Source organism: Vombatus ursinus, unplaced genomic scaffold (genome assembly GCF_900497805.2).
Source record: "Vombatus ursinus unplaced genomic scaffold, bare-nosed wombat genome assembly UNPS02014863.1, whole genome shotgun sequence".
Taxonomy (NCBI): Eukaryota; Metazoa; Chordata; class Mammalia; order Diprotodontia; family Vombatidae; genus Vombatus; species Vombatus ursinus.
Window position 1 is genome coordinate 10,594,751 of NW_020954641.1, and position 23,341 is coordinate 10,618,091.

The 23,341-nt window shown below is 39.7% G+C and overlaps 1 protein-coding gene across 1 annotated transcript in view; it reads right to left on the bottom strand.

Moving 5' to 3' along the window:
- The window catches only part of DOCK2 (dedicator of cytokinesis 2), a 497,074-nt gene that overhangs the window by 301,347 nt on the left and 172,386 nt on the right, over positions 1-23,341 (bottom strand). Inside the window, exon 26 of the mRNA XM_027841714.1 lies at positions 11,319-11,467. Within this exon, the coding sequence (XP_027697515.1) occupies positions 11,319-11,467 (149 nt within the window). The remainder of the gene's footprint in view (positions 1-11,318; positions 11,468-23,341) is intronic.

The window sequence follows — 23,341 nt, forward strand, 5'->3', positions numbered from 1 at the left end:
ATTATCTCAATTGATCCTCACAATAACACTGGGAGGTAGGTACTATTATTATTTCCATTTTAAAGATGAGGAAACTAAAGGAAATAGAGAGTCAGTCATACAGCTAGTGTCTGAAGCCAGATCTGAATTCAGGTCTTTCTCATTCCAGGTCCAGAGCTCTATCCACTGCACCGCCTTGAGGCATCTAATGTATGTGAAGTACATAAAAAATCTTGAAGTATAATAGAAATGTTTGTTGTCACTTGTTTTCATTGTTACAGCTGCTGTTACTAGAAGCATTACAAAAGGCAGCTAGCTTGCCTTGGACTTACTCAGGTGAAGAAGCCCTTTCCACGGCAGAGTACCATTTAACTTAGAGCTGTGTGTTAGTATTAAGGGGAAACCAAGCATAAAAGGGACTTTCCCAAAGTCACATCACAAAGAAATGGCAGAGTTGGAACTAGAGTCTTGAGTCCTAGCCTGGGACTTTGTCTACTAGTTTCTCTTTCTACAAGTGATCTTTTACAAATATCACAACCCATCCTCTTGCTCAGTAGGGCTGCTGCTGGGTTGAATAATACAGAGAAAACAGGTCTCAAGGTCCGTGGGACTGTCAGCCCTTGGGCCTCTCGTGTTGTGAGGGTACCTCTCATCAGCCTTATAGCGAGCATTTTCCTTTCCTCACCATGATGTAAAGACTCTGGCTATTCTCATTTCAGTAGTGGGACCATGTGATAGAAAAAGAATCTGCTCCCCAGATTAGGAGTGAGGAGGCCTGGGTCTTACTCTTGGAACTAGCTGTGTGATATGAACTAGCCTTTTCACCTTTGGCAAATACTTCACCTCTCAGGTCACTGGGTTCTTCATCAAGACTAGGATCTATCTCCAATACCCTTTACAGCTCTAATCCTGGAATTCATCCTAATCCTTACCCTATTCCAATGTGAATCCTCATGGAAATGTTTGTATGGCTCGATGGTCGCCAAGGTCTCTTCGAGCTCAGACTTCAATATCCTCATCTGTAAAATGAGGATAACCAGAGTTGCCTTATTTCATTCACAGGGCTGGAGGAACACTGGCTCTGGAGTCAGAAGAGCCTGGTGAAAATCCCACCTCTGATGTGTATTTACCTGTGAGACTTTGGGAAAGTCATTTAACCTCTCTGGGACTCAGTTTCCTCATCTGTAAAATGAGAGCTGGAGTAGATGGCCTCTGAAATCCCTTCTAGCTCTCAAACTATGCTCTGAAATAAGATAGTCAATGTGAAAATGCTTTGAAAAACACAAAGGATAAGCCCTGTGGTTATTGTGGACCTGCTAATATATTTCGTGACTGATCATATCTTGATTCATTTTACGTGCCCAGTGACCTGAACAGAGGGCAACAGCCATGACTCTTATTTCTCACATCTGTCTACCCCTAGCTAGTTCCTAGGAGAGGCTCCACACAGAATAAGTGCTCAATAAACACTTCTTAAGAACTAACTCAAAGGGAGATGGGGAAGGGGAGCCAAGATGGTAAAGGGCTAGGAAGCGATGCAGTAATCTCTCCTCCACAAACACATCCTAATGGATCTAGGAAGTGCACCAGACTAAATCCTGATGGGGAAATACACAAAAAGTCATGATGAGTCCTTTTTTTCACCCCAACTTGGCCTAGGGAGACATACAGGGAGGTCTTCTGACACTAGAGCCAGATCAGACCAGAAGCATGATGTACACAGAGCATTCCATAAAAGACACTGTGCACCAGGGTAAGAGAAGAGAGCATCCCCAGAAGTACACTACATGCCCCTGACACAGGTGCCAGTTGGCAACTCTGTTGCCCGCTACCTAGTCCATGGTCACAGATCCAGGGCAGAGTGAAAAAGGGGCCTGATCATGGTAGGGGCTTGAATTCTTGGAGTTGAGAGACCTGGTCCTTTACAGGGAATGGAAAAAATTCAGAAGCCAGCAGCAATGACAGCAGCAGAAGTATGGCTTAGATCTCAGACTCACAGCAAGGTCTTATTTCCTATGTCTAGCCTAGCACATGGTGAAATAAGCGAGGCAGGGCTTGAACAAGTGGGAGCCTACAATTATGCCACTCTGAGCCAAAAGAGGGGCTAAAAATGTGAAGTACCTCAGAGCAAAAACAATTGACCTAGAAAACAGATCAAGAGAAAAAAATTAAGAATCATTGGACTAACAGAATGATGTTACTAAAAAAAAAGCCTAGACATCATATTTCAAGAAATCTTAAAAGAAAACTATCCAGGTCTTTTTAGAACCAGAGCAAAATAGAAATAGAAAGAATTCACTGGTCACCTCCTGAAAGAAACTCCAAAATGAAAATTCTCAGGAACATCATAGCCAAAATCCAGAGCTTCAAGGTCAAAGAAAAATTATTATAAGCAGCCAGAAAGAAAGAATTCAAGTACTGAGGAGCCACAGTCAGAATCACACACAATTTAGAAGTTACCATTATAAAGCAGTGAAGAATTTAGAATACAATATGCCAGAAGGCAAAAGATATGGGCTTATAGCCAAGAATAACTTACCCAAAACAACTGAGTATAATGTTATGGATGGGGGGGAGTGGCAGGGTAGGGGTAATGGACCTTTATGGAAATAGAAGACTTCCAAGTATTCCTGACGTAAAAACCAGAGCTGCAGGAGCAAACTTTGAAGTGTAAACACAGGAGTGAAGAGAAACATAAAAAAGTAAACATGAATGAACAATGATAATATAACTGCTAGTCTCCGTAGAGAATGTAAACTACCTTGAACAAAGATAAACAGCAAAAGAAGCTCCAACTATCTCAAGGGAACACTTGTACATGACCCTGGGTCATCCCACACATTATGCCTTCTTTGTTCTGCTCCTATATAGTGCCTGGCCTGACCAGAGGTTGGTGCAGGAATCCATTCCACTGTTTGCCAAGGACTAGGTCTTGTTGAGTAAACTCCTTTAAACAACCCAATTAATCCTAATAAAATCTATTTACTACCAAGCTGGCATAGGTCCCCTTTTCTTTGGTATCTCAATATTCTCACGGAGGGTCTGCATTCCCACAATTGGCATATGAGGGAAGTACAGATCAGCCTCCTTACAACTATCCTAGCTGGCAGGCTAGCCTGCTCCTCTACAAATCTCCTGTCCTTATAATTGGTGTAGTCAGCAGAATAGTCTGCCCCACCCCACATCCTGCCAATCTTGTGTTGTTACACAGGGATAAAGGGCTTACATTCAAATGTAGGGAAATGATATATTTGTCCCTTCTGATCCCTATCATCATTAGGGTTCGTAGAAGGATTCTAGGTAGATGAGGCCTAGAAGTGGTCTTGTTATGTCCTGATCTAAAGAAAAGAATGGAAAGACAGGGGAAGAGGAGTATACCGGGGGAAAGAGGAAGGGAAAGGAAAGATAGATAAAACTGTCTTACATAATTAGAGTGCACTAGTAAATATCTATACAAACAAGGAAGAGATGGTGGAAGGAGCCACTAACACTTGAATCTTGTTGTCATCGGAACTAGTAAAAAAAAGGAAGACATACACAGAGTCAGGTACAGAAACACATTTTACTCAACAAAGAAATGAGAGGGAAGGAGGAGGGGGAAATATTAGAAAAGTAAATTGAGGAAGGGATTAGTTTAAAGCAAAATAAATTCCAAGGATATACAGAAATATTTATAGCTCTTCTTGATGTGGCAAACAATGAGAACCTGAGCGGGTGCCCATAAAATGGATGAACAAGCCATGGTATATAAATATGTTGGAACACTATTGTGCTGAATTTTTATCAACACAATATCCAACCAGGATTCCAGGAAATTAACAATGAAACATGTTACCCACCTTCTAATAGAAGGACTCAGAATGCAGAATGAGATAGATATATTTTAGGACATGGACAATGCAGAAATGGGTTTTGATTGACTATATATGATAATGGGTTTTGTTTTTCTTGTTTTCTCAATGTGGGAGCGGGAGGGGAGAGGATGAGAAAAAGGATATTATTGGCTAATTAAAACAAAGTATATATATATGTGTGTGTGTATGTACGTATATATGCATACACACTATATACATATACATATATATAATATATATATACACATAAAATGAAAAGAGTCAACAGCTACTTCACACTCAGTCTATTTTAGAAAACTGAGCTTTCTTTTGGCTTCATGAGACACACAGAGCTATACTTCAGATTAATCAGGTATATTTCAAAGAATTCTAAATCCACCCCCACCTAAAAAATACACTCCCAGCCCAGTCTTGCCATAATAACTATAATTTCATCATTAGGAAGTCAGTCCTTAGATTAAAACATCCAACTTTAAGAGTCATTTTCAGTTATCAACACCTCAATATGAGATAATATGGAATAATGGAAAGAGAATTCTGTATTTGGAGTCTGAAAAACTGTGTTCAAACTCCAGCTCTGCTATTCATTATCTATGTAACGTGGGCTAAGTAGCTAACTTTTCTGAGATTGTTTCTTCATCTATAAAACTGGGGTGGATGGGAGGCAATAAGATGTAATCTCTATGGTCCTTTCCAACTCTAAATGCCATAATATTAATTAGCTACCTGACAGAAGATGGGATGTGTGACAGATGTTTTGATAAGAGATAGAGATAAGTCCATAGAATGGATCATCATCTGGGAAAACTAAGACCAGGTAGAGCTCCACATACCAAGGTCCCTGGCAGCCAGGGAAGAAGGATACTGAACAGAGAATAGGAGGGCATCGAAATGTCACCATGGAGCTCTCCCAGTGTCACTGAGCACCATTTCCCAGTAGCTCCAATGACTGAAACCAAGTTATTTTTCCCTCCTTCTGCTCCCTACCAGCATCCCATCCATACTGGGGTGACAAATATCAATCATCACCAAAGAACCAAAAAAAAAAGACCCAATGGAAGGCAGGGAGGAATTCTTTAGTCAGGGAGAGAATTAGTAAAAGCTGGGATACCCCTGGCTGACTCAGCATTCATCCTTCTCCACATCATAGACACAATTCCCTAATGTTTCCAACTGAGTGGGAGAGGTCATCTTGATCCAAAGGAGAGTACTTTATAATTTCTAAATAGGGTACAAATGATGACTCTCCTTTCTCCAAGAGAAATGAAATATAAAAATGAAAACCCTGTTTTCAAAGGAAAAAAATACACATAACTCCCTCTGGGTCTGGTGCAGAATTAAATTTTATGAGTTACCCAACAGCAGGCCAAGCAAGGAAGAAAGCCAGCAGGGAAGCAACTTTTCAAAGTAACTGGATTTGACAACGAAACTTGCTTGGTGAGGGGGAGAAAAAGGAGGTAATAGAGGCAGAAAGCTGAATCTTTTATCTTTCACCTGAGCATGTCCTTTTCATATGCTAAGTGCAACTCAGGCTAGCAGGGAGAGAGAGTTTAACATTATCATTTAAAAAGGCCTGACAACCCAGCTAAGAACATCTCCCCCTGAGTCATATGCCACCCAGGGTTACAATGAATAAAGTAATAACAGGAAGATACAACTACATCATGCCAGGTCTAGGGGACTGGGCTGTAATTATGTCAAACAATGACAATCTCCTGGGGAGGGGCATCATTTCCTGCCCCTGCAGCACTCACAATTCACACCGTGCTGGGGCTTGGCAACCTGCACTGTAATTTTAACAAATTTGCTCTATCCCTGGCTATGAGCTCCAGTGGAAGAAATATGTCACGTGCCTGGAGAAGGATGCTCCCTGCCCAGGTTAGACATCAAATGGCCACGTTACAGTCAACAGGAGACCAAACACACATTTAATCCAAAGCAAAATCTCTGGCTTTATTCTTAGGATTCTACAGTTTGTTGATTTCGGGATCTCTAAACATGAGAAGCATATGCCAAAGGAGCTTAACCATCACATCTGAGAGGTTGGCTTTTTGACTTACAGATTTTTTCACATAGCCTGACTACACTTCTAAAACATTCATTTAATCCAAGTAATTAATTTGAGCTCCTTTTAACCAAAGTTTAGTGACAACACAATAGACCTTTTAGAAAAGGGAAACAGTGATCACTAGGAGCCTGCATGGGTTCATAAAGAACATGCTACAATTTAAAGGGTACCAGCTTTTAGAATCACAGCATCTCAGAATTGGAAGGAACCTCAAAAGCCAGTTAGTCCAAGCTATGTGGACAATAATCCCCTTTATAACATGCTTGAGAAGCAGTCATCCACCAGTCTTCTCTAGAAGACCATTAGTGATGGGGAATTCATTAGGTCCTAAGCCAGCCCATTCCACTTCAGAATAGCTCTAATTGTTAAGAACTTTGATCTTATCTCATCTGCTTGAAAGATAATTGTTAAATTTTCAGTGTGAGCATTTAGACCATAAAAATTAGCAAATGCTAAAAAAAAAAAAAAGAGGGCAGCTAGGTGATGCAGTTGATAGAGTGCCAGGCATGGAGTCAGGAAGACTCATCTTCCTGAGCTCAAACCTGACCATTGACATAACCTAGCTGTATGATCCTGGACAAGTTACTTAACCCAGTTTGCCTCAGTTTTCTCATCTGTAAAATGAACTGGGGAGGTAAATGGCAAACCACTCCAGCATCTTTGCCCAAGAAAATCCCAAACAGGGTCATAAAGAGTCAGATATGACTGAAAAATGACTTAACAACAACAACAATAACAACAAAAATCAGGGACTGATGATATTGACTGTCTACACTTAAAATGATGGAGAAAAAGTTAGTAATACAGATTAAATTTAAAAGTATGTCATAATTATAACCACATTTTCTTTTCCAAGGAGCCAGTAATTAAACATTTGTCAGCACACCCCAGCCTCAAATTTGAATTTGACAGATATTGATATAACATATAATCTATGTTCCCTCACTAGGAAGTTCTTTATACAAATGAGATCAGGTTACAGCAAAAAAAAAAAAATAATGCATTAGGAAAGTAGTTTAGGGTACCTCTATGAGGGGTATGCTACATTCTCACTTATATCTATGACCAAGGTAGACAGTAGAAGAGTAAGGAGAGCATGTTACTTTTAGCCAGAAATCATCATCTACAAATGCAGTGGACTAAGCCAGATCACCTCTCTAGATCCCTTCCACACCCAAGATTCTGATTCTTTAAAAGTCACCTTTTATGGTAAGCTTTGCCTCTTTCCCTTATGGACAGAGATTCTCCAACATCTCACCCAGATTTTCCTCAGAGACTATCCAGGTTGGGGAAAGGAGGCCTATTCAAACGTACTTCCCTCCTCACCTCTGCCTTTTGTAACCTCTGGCTCTCTTCAAAGGGCTCCTTCTGATTCCCCAATCAAATCACTATGTATTTATGTTTTCTATATCATGCATTTACTCATTTGTGAACAGGGTGTATTTTCAGTAGAATATAACCTCTTTGAGGATAGGAGCTGTCCCATTTCTGTATTTGTACCTCCAGAATCTAGTACAGTGCCTGGCACAAAGTCAGCAATCAATCATTATTTATTACTTGATAGCTTAGTCGGGCTACAGAACTTTGCTCACAGAGGACCATCTTGGTGAGTACATATAGAGGTACACTTCTCCTCTATCCCTCATGACTGCCAAGAGCAAAGGCAGGAAAAAAATCATTAGGATATATATAGAAGGAGAAGGAATACTTAGTGATCTCTGAGGTTCCTTATAAATCGAATATTCTCTCCAGATAATTCTTGTTGACAAGATGGAAAAAGGTACACTTGGTGACTATAGAATTGGATAAATTCAGAATTAGTTCAATGACCTTAATTTATTATATATTTAGTGCTAGAAGGAATTTTAGAAGTCATCTAGTCTAACCTCTACATTTTAAGATAAGGAAACTGAGCTCCAGAGAGTGAGGTGACTTCTTTAAGGTCACACTGGTAGTAAGTAGAAGAGTAAGGATTCAAACACAGGTACCCTAACCCCAAACCAGAACCTTTTTCATTATATCTCTCTGCTATAATATTGCCTAGTGAACTGGTGTCAGCCAAAATGTATTCTCTCTCTGGTAGTGGGTGGGGGTGAGGGTGGGGGGGGTGGAATTTCTTTAAGAAGAGGATGGACCCACATCTCCCAATGTGGGACAGATGTCAAGTTCATCAAAACATACACAAATAGTAAAATGGATAATAACCAGTCTTTGGAGCCAAGTGGGATCCTACTCACATGGCAAACACAATTACTCACCCTGGGAGAGTGGGCAGAAGATGATCGGGATATACTACAATACCAGAATACATTACTATTATGATGAACTCAGGCACAAGGAGCAGTGAAAACATACTGGTAATTATTCTGGAGGCCCTAGAATGTCAGTCTATGTAATTCAGACTTAATCTTACAGACATAAAGTAACCTTTGACAGTTTTTGAGCAGGGAAGTAAAATGTTTAAAAAAGATGTTTTAGAAAGATTAATGTGTCAAAAGTCTCATTCTGACACCCCATTGCTACATGAAGGTAATCATTGAAATGATATTTATAAAGCACTTTCCAAACCTTAAAGTGATACATAAATGCTAGTTATTATACTATTACTATTTTTAGTGACCCTGGATCCTTGAGGGCTATAGCAGGGAAGTCCCAGCTCTGACCGATTCTAACAATTTGAAAGAGTATTCCATATAAACCTGGGGACTGATTGGGTCTAAAGTCTGAGGACCAGTCCAGAGTAAGTACAGAGAAGCTGATCAGTGGCAGCCTGACTAGGTAGTCAATTATTTGGCCCTGAAGAATGATGAAACAGGAAAAAAAATTAAATGGCCCTCAGTCCTTTGGAAAGTCCTTATAATTGCAGTGACTGTGGTATTGTTTGTCCTTCATTCTAGAAGAGAACCATGGCATCAGGAAGGCAATGCCATGACTCGCAAGTGAATCAGATTTAAATATTCTTTTACCTTCACTGTTTCTTAGGATGTGGTAATATTCTAGTGGTGTGGTAGAGTGGCAAAGAAGAAATCCAGGGCCAATTTCTAAAATAGTCTTTATACTTTGTGTAGGCATTAATTTAGTTGCTGGTGTGTTAAATGTGACATCCAATGACTGACAAGAGGATACATCACCGGAGGGAGTAAACTACAGCAACACAAACATTCTTTTGATATAAATGAAGCCAGAAGACAAGAAGTTGGAGCTGAATGGCAGACAGTTCATAAGCTTTCCTTAGAAAAGCAAACTAAGGAATTAGAAGAGTTGGCCCCAAAGGAAAAAGAAATATAATTTCACAGGATGCAAGTTCATCCAGCCTTGCAGGGCTCAAGTTAAGCATTGATAGACTCTGAAGGGGTGGCATCTGGGCCCACACAAGTTGAAGAGGGCTCACAGCTCTCCAAGGTGTTGGTCCCCGCCACTACCCCACACACCCTAGACTATAAAAGAAAAGGTAGAATGAACATAACTAAACTCATCCTTGGAGTGAGAAGATCACAGTATGGGGAATGGAAGGTGAATAAAGAACAATACTGTTGGGGAAAGAGTAAACATAAGCATGAATCTGTGACAAAAAAGAGCATGTGATTAGAGAATGGCCTGCCTGTGAAAGTGGAGAGTTTGTGGAAGTGTGAATCCCCAGGGAGTTTGAGGAGTGTCAGGTGCAGATCCCAGGCAGCTGTGCAGCATCTCTGAGCCTGAAGGATTGTGTTCACCCCTAAAGTGACACTTGATTTGTGGATTTTGGATCAAGAATTTAGCATGTTGATAGAAAATGTTATCTATAACCAGAGAAAGAACTATGGAGTCTGAATGCAGATCCAAGCATACTATTTTCTCTTTTTTTGTTGTTTTTTTTTCTTTCTCATGGTTTTTCCTTTTTGTTCTGATTCTTCTTTCACAACATGACTAATGTGGAAATATATTTAATATGATTGTACATGTATAGCCTATATCAGATTGCTTGCTATATTTGGGAAGGGAGAAGGGAGGAAGTGGGAAGAGGAGAAAGGGAAGGAGAAAAAAATTTGGAACTCAAAATCTTATAAAAGTGAATGTTGAAAATTACCTTTACACATAATTATAAAAAATAAAATACTACAAAGTATAAAAAAAATAATTTCATAAAAAGAATTTAGCATGTTATACAAAGTCAGAGACTGCCAACCTGCACATCTAATCAGTGAGCTTGATTGTACACCTTTGCTCTTAGCATTTTCCCACAAAGCAATTCTAACATTGAAAATGGTGATGATGAATCTTAATAGGCCGTATAACTGAATGGCAGTTCTAAGCTCCTAGTGATATACATATATTAAAAGAAAGAGCCTGAGGAAAAAACAGGACCTCACAAATAGACCCAGAGCCAAATTGTAAGGTTGTGAATATGAATAGGTCTGTGACAAGCATAAGTAAATAAACTTAACCATGAATATAATTACAGTTTTCACACCAGAACCAGTCTACAGAATATGAAGAACTGGAGATAGTCAAAAATGAAGCCTGTGAGGTACTTCAAATCAAGTCACCACATAATCTGATATTTGGTGATTTCTCTGTTTAGTATTTACAACCTGCATCCATCCTACTTCTTCAGGCTTCTTACACATGGCTCCCTCTTCCAAACACTCTATGATTTAGCTACATTGACCTACTTGCAGCTCTTGTCCTCAAAGAGCTCATATTCTATTATTAAAGACAATATGAATATGTGTAAGTACCTACATACATATTTTTATTATTATCACCACCATCATCATCGATCAAAAAGCATCTATTAAGTTTCTATTATGGACCAGGTACTGTGCTCCTGCTGGAAAGACTAAGTCAAAAATTTCACAGTTCTTGTCCTCAAAGAAAACAATATGGATATATGTAAGTACATGCATAATAAAAGATAAGGATTTTGGGCGGAGAGGGTGAGGTGACAGTAGCAGCTGGCCACATCAGGAAAACTTCTTGTAGAAGAAGGGAGTACTAGAAAGAAAATACCCCACGTAGCTTAAACTGAAGAAAAACACATTAAAGACTTTCTGGCTATGTCATTGTGGATACTGTAATTTAAAAACAACTGAACTGAACTTCAAAGACCAAGAGACACTAATGGTAACTTCCTTTGGGAAGTCTCTGATGATCATGCCTCCAAAATGTTATGTGGGGTGCCCACTCAACATAAGCATAACCTGAGGAAACCCATCAAACAAGAGTAATAGGAACAAATGCATCTTCCTCACCTCCATTACCCCTGCCATCCTTCACACTTGGAAGGGTAGGCACTGGGAAGGCAAGAGACTGGTTGAGTAGGCCATTGACTTTTATATTTAGAAATCCAATGCTATTCATCAGCATCAATATTTCACAACTTAATCAGCTTAGTTCTACTCTGGGTTTGGACCATTTCCATCACCATGAGTACTCACAGGATCCTGACAGCTGAGAACCTCTAGGATACTGTTGAGTAATTCAACACAGTATTTCTTCTCTTGGACCTGGTATTGTAGCTCATCTTTTGGTTCTAATAGCTCCTTCAGTTCCTTGGTGATGACTGGAAGCAAAATATCCCGGCATTCTGTAAAGGAAAACAGTTCCTTGGGTGAGTTGTTTATTTTTAAATATGCAATGAGAATGATTACAGTTTATAAACAAACATTCCTGGAACACACAACAAATCATGATGTTCTTGCTGTGGTTGAGAATTTTGAGGGCATGGTGTAGCTCTGGGATTCTTGACCCTGGAGTTCCCTCCCATTTCTAACAACAAAAATTTTCACTAATATACTTTCCATGGAAATGACAAACCCCAAACATAGAAGAAACACATGGCAGCCTGCAATTAAAATTGAGCAAAAGAGACTTCATGGTATTGTGGATAGAGCAGTGGACTTGGAGTCAGAGAAACTTGGGTTCAAACTCTGACTCAGACATTTACTAGCTGTGTAGCCCTAAGCAAGTCACTTAACCTATGAAGATTTCAGTTTCTTTATCTGTAAAATGAGGACATTGGATTTGATGACCACTAATGTTCCTTCCACCTCTAAATTTATGGTCATAAATGACTTTACACGTATCACCCCACTTATGACAAGCTCCTTGAAGTTAGAAACTGTCTCACTTCTGTCTCTATAGCTATAGGACAGCATATGGTAGGCCTTTAATAAGTATTGATTGAATGAGCAAACGTTATTGGTGACCTGCAAGTCTATATTACTAATCTAATTCTGGAGATACTACTTTATCATTAGATTTCTATTCTAATTAGAGATACTAGACAAGTCAGATTACTTTTTTTAGCTTTGAGTTTCCTTCAACTATGATTCTCAGCAGCCAACAAGAATTAAACACAGATAAAGGATGGAAGGGAATTGCCACAGGTTAACTATACATTATTGGGTGAAGGCAACAATCAGCCAAGGAATATGGTGTAAGTTAAAATTAAGGTAAACTGAGGTACAAAGTCCCAAGCATGAGCAATTTATTAGTAAAGCATGAATTTATCAATAAATAGGATCTCAGCTTTCTCGGCAAAGCTAAGACCCTGAATGAGGAGGACAGGTTTTGGGGAATACAGAACAAAGAACAGGACTTTGTAGCCAGGGAACAAGTTATGATTGGTTATAAGAACTCACCATCATGAATGGCAAAATCAATATGACTGGTTACAGAGTTGAGGCATGCGGGACAATAAAATTGGTTCAAAATTGGGATGAGAGAGCTAGCAACAACCCCCTTCTCTCCTCCCATGACCAAGAAATGGTCATTGTTTGAGTCCACCTGTAAGGTTAGAGATAGTGGACCAGATTTCTTTGGACAACAAACCAGACATCCTTGACAGATAGTTTAGTGGTATAAAGACACTAAACCAGACTCCTTGGTGTCTATCCCATTCCCTCAAGGATAACAAATTTCATTGAAACAAAAAATAGAACAGTGATTAGTAGGAGAACTGCTAATTCTAAACTCATCAGAGGCCAGCTGAATTTCTGAACTAACTTCAGAGACAAAGAACCATGACTTAGGCAGTTACAGGACAAAATCAATTAACTGTAAATAGGATCAACTAAAAGGTGACACAGAATCTATTTGATTATTTCAATTGCATGGTAGAAAAACTGTTGGATGTGGGTTTGGATTAGAATCTTGGCTCTGCCACTCACTACTTATGTGACATTTGGCTTCTCTGTGAGTCAGTTTCCTCATCTATAAAATAAGTAGATTGGACTAGGTGATTCCCCCAAGATCTATTTGTGCTCTCAATTTATGATCCCACATTCTTCTTTCAACCTTGAGCATCCTAGGCAAAAATAAATATGTCTCATTGACTAGAAAAGAACTATATGCCATTAGCTGTGAGGGGTTACTTTTAAATACAGTTCTCCTAACAGGTGGGGCCAAATGGATCCCCGAGGGACCAGTGGAAAATGGGTCTATCAGAGTTCCAGCTAAAATACCAAGGACCCCAGGGAGGCATGAATTCAAAGGAAAAGAGTGATCTGGGAACCTTTTGCTTCTTGAATGTGCCTTATTGGGCAAGTCAATTCATATCTCTGAAATTTGATTTCTCCATTTCTAAAATGACTCAGTTGGGTTAAATGATCTTTAAGGTCTCCTCCCATTCCAAAATTCTTTGAGGCTATGAAATAAAGTTACCGATGAAGCTATAAGTGCAGAGGAGAAAGGTGCTGGCTAGGTGAGTGGAGAGACTAAAGATGTGAGCATGTGTTGTTCACAACTCACTGAAGTTTTAAGAGCTACATGATAAGCCCCCAGCGGGAAAAGTGCTTTATCAATCTGAAAGTCATTTGTTGCCCAGATTATCAAAACCAGAGACTCAACTAGGCAGAGGCTGGCAGTGCAGGGAGTCAGCAAGTTTTCAGCTGGGGAAGCCATTAATAATGTGGTCTGCTTCTCAGAAAGTAATTTGTCTTCCCTTTAACCACAATTTACAAGAACCTTATGGTTCCTCTGTTTAGAAACGAAATAATTTTTCTCCTTCATAATTGGAGTTGTAAAAATCACATTTGTTCGTGCAGCCTCGAGAAGCAGCATTTTAAAATTGTTACTCGATTGTCAAACAAAAAAAAGGCAGTTTTGAAAAATAAATATTGCAGAGCCTTGAATAAATCGTCATAGACAGAACTAATGAATATCAGAGATCTGTAAATCTAGCTTCAATCCTGTGCCTCAGACAGTCAGTGCCAGACAAAAGACCAGAAGATCTGCAGTCAGATGACAAGTCCAAATTGTAATTCAGACTAGCCACTTAAGAACCTACAAGGATACACCTGCTCTTTATATTTTAATAGGAAGGTGTTTTGTGATTTTTTTTTTTAGTAGCTGCAGAGAGAAAAATGTAGAGTACAGAGACTCAGGGTTTCTTCTTTCTGCAAGATCTTTGTAATCGGACAGTAGGCACCTGAATCCGCAGCCCTCTTGAGGTGTTGTCAGTGTGATAGGCTATTAAAGTCATTTTGGAGTTGGTGTTGGGTGCACTTTGAATACAAATAACCCTTTCATGCCATTCCCCCTTCTCTTTGTTGGCCATAGAAAGGAACCGGCAGTGAGTCAGAAACCAGTAAAACATATGAAAACGTATGTATGGGTGTGTGTGTGTGTGTGGGGGAGAGAGAGAGAGAGAGAGAGAGAGAGAGAGAGAGAGAGAGAGAGACAGGGGCAGGCAGAATCATAGAATCATAGACCTATAGTTGTAAGGGACCTCAGAAACCATCTAGTCCTCCCCTCTCCCATTTTAAAGGTGAGGGAAATGAGGCTCAGGAATATTAAGTGACTGGTTCGCAGTCACAAAGGTGAAAGCATCACAGGTCGGATTTGAACCAAGGTCAAGCAGAGGTTTTTCACCTAAGGTCTGTAAACTTTTTTTTTCTAACTTTTGATAATTTCATACTTTATGATCTTAATAACTGTCTTTTGGTATTATTGGCTTCCTTTGTAATTTTATATATTTTATAATCAAGTCAAGTCAATAAGCATTTATTAAGCACTTACCATGTGCCAAGTACTGTGCCAAGAACTGAGGATACAAAGAAAGGCAAAAGACAACCCCTCCCTTCAAGGAGATTACAGTCTAATGGTGAAGACATCATGCAAATAATTATATATAAACAAGATATGTAGAAGATGTATTGAAGGTCATCGCACAGGGGAAGATACTAGCATGGAGACCAGGAAAGACTTCTTATCAAAGGCAGAATTTAACAGACTTAAAGGAAGCAAGAAAAGTTAGGAGAGAGCACTCCAGGCAGGGGTGACAGCCAGTGAAAATACATGGATTTTATTGTGTGCCTCCAAGAATGTGATTCTGAGAAGAGGTTCTTTTGTAGGCTCACCAGACCAACAAAAGGATTCAAGGCACAAAAACTGCTCAAGAAACCCTACTCTCTTCAATTTGCCACACTGCCTTCCTCTACCTGTTACTGTCCAAATGACCAGATTTGCCTAATTTCCTAAGCCTCAATTCAACCAAGATTCATTCTGCACCTGGTGCTCAAGTCTAAAGCTAGGAAGCCAAAAATGTCACTGCTCTAGCTCTGTCAGAGTTGGTGATCTACTAGAATAGAATACATACTCAAGTAAGTGTATGAGGTAGAGTGGGATAGGGACAAAGAAGAAGAGGAGAGGTCTAAACGAAATGTTCTAGGAAAATTGGGGGGAGGTTGGAAAGCAGCACTTATCAATAGAAAGGATCAGGGAAGTCTTCATGGAGGAAGCAGAACGTTTGCTGGGCCTTGAAGGAAGAAAAGAGTTTCCAAAGGCAGAGATGAGAAGGATCCCGGTGCAGAAACGTCTGACAGCCTGCCCATAGACACCTACTCCTCCTTCCAGGACAATTATGATTTTTGTCTGGAACTGCTTTAACAACCACAGGTGCAGAAAACAGTAACTGCAGTCCTTTTGATTGACTGGCAAAAGATCAACTCCTCCCTCGGGTGGCAGCTTAGAGGGGACAGGCATGTATACAACCTTGTTATGATGAAGAGGCCAACAATTATATATGACTGACATAAGACTTATATCACAATTTATAGGAGGCAAATTCTAACAAAGAAATCCATTACCATGAAAAAGGAAGAGAAAAATAAAAATAATAACAAGTCTCATGAGAGGCAGGGTGGCACAGTAGAAAGAAAGTTGGCCTTGAAGTAAAAAAGATCAGAATTTGAGATTTGCCTCTGACATATACTGGTTGTGTGACCCTAGGCAAGTCACTTAACCTCATAATGCTTCCAGTCGACTGTCTACTACTATCAGTTTCAGAACAGGTTCTGATCTAAATTGGTAAAGGTAGTATTCTCATCAAATGTTCACTATACCAATGAAATCACATGGTCAGTCTATAATACTGGCCATCTGTATTTTTTGTTAGTAAAGTATGTTATGTATGCTATCTCATTTTATTCTCACAACCCTGGCAAGTAGGTGCTTTTATTATCTCCATTTTGCAGATTAGGAGACTGAGACTTAGAGAATCTAAGTGACTTGCTTAGGATCCCACATATAGTAACTGTTTGAGACAGGACACACAAACACACACAATATAGATACACAAACCATGTGATGATTTATTGTTTATCTACTATGTTCTATGAATACTGGGTAGATACAAAGAATTACAAAGCAGGTTTACTGACTTCAATAGGCTTAAAATCTAATTTGGAACACAAAACACAAAATATAATGCAATTAGTGGGAATAATGAATCCTGCAAAGTAATCAAATTCACATTATTTGAAGTTATAATTATGTAAATTATTTGCCTCCAGCCCAATGCTAATAATGAAGCAAATAATGTGACAACTTCATTGAATTTAATAAATAAAGTCAATACACTTTAAGTCCCAATGAGTGGTTAATTCATACTCCCTTCCCCAGAAGGATAGACAAGGGGACAAGTAGACAGAGACAGCTATAAAGACTGACAGGTCCATGTCACCAAAGGAATTCTAACCACTGTAATGTACATCCTTATTTAGCTTCCTTATGATTGGTCTATTACCACTTCTGACTCTCTGGGCTTTGCCACCATGCCTCCTCAGCAGCTTTCTCACCCTGGAAGATCCTTCTACCCCAGAACCCCCTCCTAGAACTTCCATTTTGGAGAAGTGGCCAAGCCAGCTGGCCTACACTTTTCTCTAGCCTGTGCTCCTAACACTTCAGACTTCACCACCATGACCCCACATGATACTTTTTTCATTCCTGTCCAACTTTCTCTCTCCCTTTTATCTGTTGTCTTCCCCCATCACAATGTAAACTCCATCTCCAGGGCAAAGACTGTATTTCTTTTTGCTCATATTTGTATTACAAATCTTTTCTCTGTGCCAGGGTCTGATACAAAGTAAATACTTAATAACTGCAACTACATGGTGCAATGGATAGAGTACTGGGCTTGGGATCTAGAAGACTCATCTTCCTGACTCTTCAAGATTCTTTTGAATCTTGAAAAATCTCCCAGATTCTTCAAATCTCACCTCAAAACATTTACTAGCTGTGTGGTTCTGGGCAAGTCACTTAACCCTGTTTGTTTCAGTTGCTGATCTGACAAATGAGCTAGAGAAGGAAATGGCAAACCATTCCAATATCAATGCCAAGAAAATCCCAAATCGGGTCATGAAGAACTAGCTACAACTGAAATAACCAAACAACAATGACAACAAAACCTTATTAACTTGAATTGACTTAACTCTAAAAGAAATTGGACTAAAGCTGGGTACTACAGGACAGGATTCAGAGGGGAAAAGATATATTTTTCTTTCCCTGTCAGATTGGAAGCCCCTCAAATACTGGGAGTATGCCTTGCCCACCTTTGTACCTCCTCAAATACCTACCTAGTACAGTGTGTTACACATGGGATGTGCTTAACTAATATTTATTAAATGAGTAAACAAGCAAATGGATCTGCAAGGGAAATCAAGAGGTCAAACAGTCCACCTATGGACCTTAAGGCAGGATTGTATTGTCAGAACTAGAAACAGGAATTTTTGTGCCCAGGGTGAATACCACAAATCTCACCTAAGGTAAGTAGAACAAAGCACACCCTCAGTTGGGAGTAGGGGCTGCCATACCATACTGGGGAGCGGAAGCAGAATCTCCTCTGTTGAGAAGGCTAACAGGGATGGATGAGAAGTAGGACAGGGTTGGGGGGGAGCTCATCTCAGTTGGCAATCTGGTAGCTTTTTGCTTTAATTATTCTTGGTGCTAAACTCTGTAGCTTTTACATTGCTGAAAGAATCCAACGGCTGAAGGTGCTTCTAATTTAACACCCTAGGACAAAGCCTGGGTCACCCTGCCCTAGCTGCAGCCATGTGTATTCCAGGTCATCTATAACAAATGAGAATCTATTTCATTTTGAAAGCTCTCCATAAAGAATATTCCATAACCTATCTCATCTCCATATCCCCAAATATAACAACCACCTGGAAGCCTTAAACTTTTTCCCAGATTCTGCAGCTTAAGTCCATTTTTACCTGTTCACGGTGGATTGGTTGTGATAGAAATGTTAACTAACCACACAGAGTCAAATAAAGTTATCCACACTGCAAAATGTATGCATAACCAAGGGGTATGTGTGAAGTACTGTCTTCCTTTATCTGGAATTTCACTTTCAACTGCAGCTGTCACCCAACTTTGTCGCCCAGCTCTCTACTTTGCCTTTCAATTCTACATCATCATTCCCTGCATTGGAACTGCAGTCTCTAAGGCACAACGTGCTTCAGGCTGGCTGAGCTCCCACTGACTTCTAAGAGAGCTTGGCTCTGCTCCCCAAGGATGGAGAAGCCGGCTACAGTCCTTAATAGTTCGAAATCTTATATCAAGATCCCAAATACCCAAGTCACCTACAGCATGGGGCATACGGGGAAATGTGTATCAAAACCTTCAGTCTGAAGGGATCAGGACCAAAGAATATAACCCAGGATTTTATTTTGGAAGATGCATAAATTTAGCCTTGCTTTCTACCCTTTTCTCAGATTTGGTTCTTAGAAATATCTGCAAATGTTCAAAGTAACTTAGAGGTGGATAGCAGCATCCCTCTGGCAAATGACAGCCACAACACTAGCCTGATAGATATAAATTATTCTCCAAACTTCCCTTAGATAACTGGTGTGTCATGAGGAAAACTAATTCCACCCACAAGGAAATCAATAACTACCCCCCCCAACCTCATATCACAGTTCAAACTGCAAACATTTACAACTCTGCTAGATTCCCCATCTCTTCTTCATCTCCTTTCCCATTCTTCAGGAACCCTACAGTCTTACCTTCCTTACCTCCACAAAAAAGATCCTAATTACAATACAGAATCGGTCCTCACTCCCACCTGCTCCAGCCCAGCCTGTCCCAAAGTATATCTCCATTTTATTAAACCCAAGTAGCAAAATATGTCTCCCCAGTTAAACAAACACAGTCTATTTGGAGGTTCAGAACCTGCTACTATAAAAATTCTCTTCAGGTATCTTGTAAGTGAGAAAGCATAATTAGGTAGTAAATCCCAAAGAAGAAATATACTTACAGAACCTTATTTCAAACACACATTTAGAGACAAAATCAAAGTAGGGCTTTTACCACAGATCTTTTATATTTAACCTAAAACAGGATTTTGTGCTAAACTCCTAAAGAAAATTCTAGAGCTCCCAGAAGAGTATATAATTTGGTGCCTTGTCTGCAGAGCTTCCATAAGCGAGCACCTAATTAGAAGATTAGGTCATTATGACGGTACAGTAATTGGGATTTCTTTTTAGGGGGGGTGAGGTCATATGGCCTGGGTTCAAATCTCAACTTTGACACTTACTACCTGCGTGGCATCAACAAGTCACTTAACCTCTCTGAGACTCAGGCAACCCCTAAGGATTTATTTACAAAGTGTAACAGAACATAGGCTCCTCTACCAAAATATGAGTTCCTTGAAGGACTATTTCATTTCTATATTTATGTCCCCAGTACCTAACACAGTGCTAGTTATATAAAAGACATTTAATAAATGTTTGTTAATCGATTGGGCAATTGAAATTAGAGTTGGGTTGCAATCTGTATATATGGAGGGAGTTCTTTCAGTGGAATTTCTCCACACTGACAAGATCATAGTTCTTCTGTGGACAGGACGTGTATGCATGTATGTAAAGGAAAAACTCATCCCTGCTGCTGGCTGAACTTTTCTAAACACAATTTCTAAATGTCATGCATAATGAGTAAATGCATAAGAAAATTATATGTGTGTCACATAATTACAGTTGACAATTATATAGTGATTTAGGATTTATGAGGCATTTTACATAAATTGTTCTATTTAATTCTCACAACAACATTTTAAGGTAACTATTATTATCTCCATTTTACAGTTATGGAAACTGAGGCTCAGGTAGGTTAAGTGTCTTATACATGATCCCATAGGTAATAAATATCTGTCATGGGTACCCAAGTCTTCCTAATTCTAGATGCACTATCTATTCATTACGCCACGTTGTCTCCTTTAACAGAGATAGAGATTAAATAAAATATGTACAATTGGGACCTCAGAATTTCATGCTCTAAATTAATATGTAATGAAAAACTTCCAATACCACTTCATCACTGCTATCCAGAAGTTGCATGCTTGCTTCCTTCTGACCCTTTGCAAGTAGCACTTAGGGCCATAAAACATGCATTGTGACAGATACCTACACGTCTCCTTACACAGCAAATTTCCAAAGATCATTCACACTGTAAATGCTGACCAATCTCCTTACAGCAAGCTCACTAGTTAACATTTAATTTTCCTCCACAAAAAAAGATCTTTTAATAAAATGAAAAGCCAGACGCAGATTTGGTCAATTGAGTCATGGCCCGATATGTGATTTATGAAATATATTATGTATATACATATATAGCTATATTAATGTTTAGACAAATTGCATTCCTAATGCAGCACGAGATGAGCCTTGCTTACTCTGGTAAGAGACTTTGTTTCACCCATCTCTTATCTTTAGCTAATGGAAAAAAAAGCAAATGGAAAAAGCTCAGGGCTGTACTGAGCTGCCTTTACGTGAATAAACTTGGCTGGCAGGCTTTAAAGGAAGATTTCCATCAAAGCAGTGTGGGCCATCTCAAACCCATGCAAAGGGAGAAGTATGTCAAGGCTTTTTCACTACTGAGATGAGCTGTTCCAAACAACCCCTGTCCCTGTTTGACCTTGATTCAGTGACATCTCTCACTCATGTCAATTTATAAGGACTAAGAGATACCCATAAAAAAAAAATTCTTATCCCCTCCTGTCTCACCTACCTAGATTTCACTGTCTCTCCTTCCCATTTTAGGAGACTCATAATCCAAGTATCTCTGTCCTCTGGGAGAACCTCAAGGATCTTCCCTTCTTCCACTTACACAAGGCTACCATTCCAAATAAGAATTACCCATTTAGGGGTGGGAGCGATAACAAACCCAAATCACAAAACTTAGCTAGCCAGTGATATAAGTCCCACCTGTTTGTAAGCCTGATTTATGTATCAAGGTCCATATGAGGTAACATCTCCTCCATGAAGTCTCCTTGGATTCACTCTACTTTCCCTTCTGAAATTGTCTAACTAGATCTTCTCTATGCATTTTTATTATTAATTGCATTATATTTACTTATGTATTTGTCTTTTCCCTAACACCTACCCCTCCCCTCCAATTTGACTGTTGATTTTACTTATTTGAGTAGATGTAGTTTGTCCTGTTAGGATGGAAGGTCTTTGAGGGCAAGGGTTGTTTTATTTTATCTTTGTAACCCCAGCTCCTAATGCATGTGCGCACGTACAGGGAGAGAATAAGAGATGGGACTTTTATTATGCACTTACTATGTGCTGGATACTCAGATAATCACTGGGGATACAAACAAAAGCAAATAAGATATTTCTACCCACAAACAAGGGGTAGCTAGGTGACCCAGTGGATACAGCACTGGACTTGGAATCAGGAAGACTTGAACTTAGACTTGAAATTCATGAACCTAGGGGGATAATCAAGTGAATGACTATCTTGTTAGAGAGATAAGACTATGGCACGTAACAATTGGACAACAGTAGGTGGTAGAGTGGATAGAGTGCTGGGTCAGAAGTCAAGAAGTCTCATCTTCCTGAGTTCAAATCTTACCTCGGACACTTACTAGCTATGTGACTCTAGGCAAGTTTCCTCATCTGTAAAATGAGCTGGAGAAGGAATGGCAAACCACTCCAGAATCTTTGCAAAGAAAATCCCAAATGGGGTCACAAAGAGTGTGACACGATTGAACAACAACAACCCACAAGGAGTATGCATGCTAATGGGAAGACAATGCATAAAAGAAGCTGGAAAGTAAGAGGAGGCACCCAAGCCACCTCTTTAGAGGTGGAAAAGAATGGAGACTGAGTGGAGCAGGGAGTGAGATGAGCATGGCTTGGGCCCCTCGTGGAGGCCTGGGCTAGGGACTCACCAGCGAAGACAGTAGGACTCAGTGCAGAGGCATGCTGCTAATGAGGATGTTGAAAAGTCCTGAGAGTGACTGTGTATAGACTAAATGTTGGCTCAAGCAAGCATTCTCTGATCTCCATTTCATAGTACTCTTGGCAATTTAGGGACTATGTGTGCAGGGGTGAGTGGAGAAAAGACATTTATTTAATGCTGTTTAATGCCACTTATCACAGGCCCTCATGCCTACGGTGCTATGGTAGGTATTCTCCTAGGAACCCAAAGCCAAAGTGTATCACTGTGAGACAGGTCCACACTGAGCCAACTTTCCACAATGGACAATAATGGCTCAACATAGAGTTTAAATGTTTGGGGTCAGAAAGCACATAATAAGAATAGTCTGTTGTTCACATTCTAAGATGAGGACAGGGACCCATTATTTTAGAAAAAGGAGTGGGAAGCTTTTCTTTGAGTCAAATAGACAAAAGTGTTTTCCATTAGCCAAACAGGATGGTTTTATCACCACATCATTATCTGAACCCTACCATGTAGGAGCTCCAAAGGAAGGGGGAGCCCGATGTTGTCATTAACATCCTCACACATTAAAGCAACAAGAAAAACATCTTGTTCCACACTGGAGACAACCAGGAGAATGGCTGTGTGATTCAAACAAGCTGCTGAAATCAGAGGCAAACTTCAAAGAAGCAAAAAACCAGCACAGAGTTGAGTCTTTTTTTTTTTAATATATTGAAAGGGGGAGGAGAATTTCCCCTCCTGGCCTAATGTCACTTTGAAACTCTTTGAGTGATGGATTCTGAGACCAAGGATGGCCCAGAGGGGTATTAGATGCTATTGCCTCAATTCCTCAGGGTGTCACATGGAATTGGGGCCAAGGTGACTCCCAATGTTAGAAGGATGCAGACAAATACTGATGTAAAGGAGAAAACAAACAAACAGTAATTCTGATGTTAGGTCCAGGTGTCAAATGTGGATAGAAATGTCATGCTTCCACATCTTTTCATACTCAGAA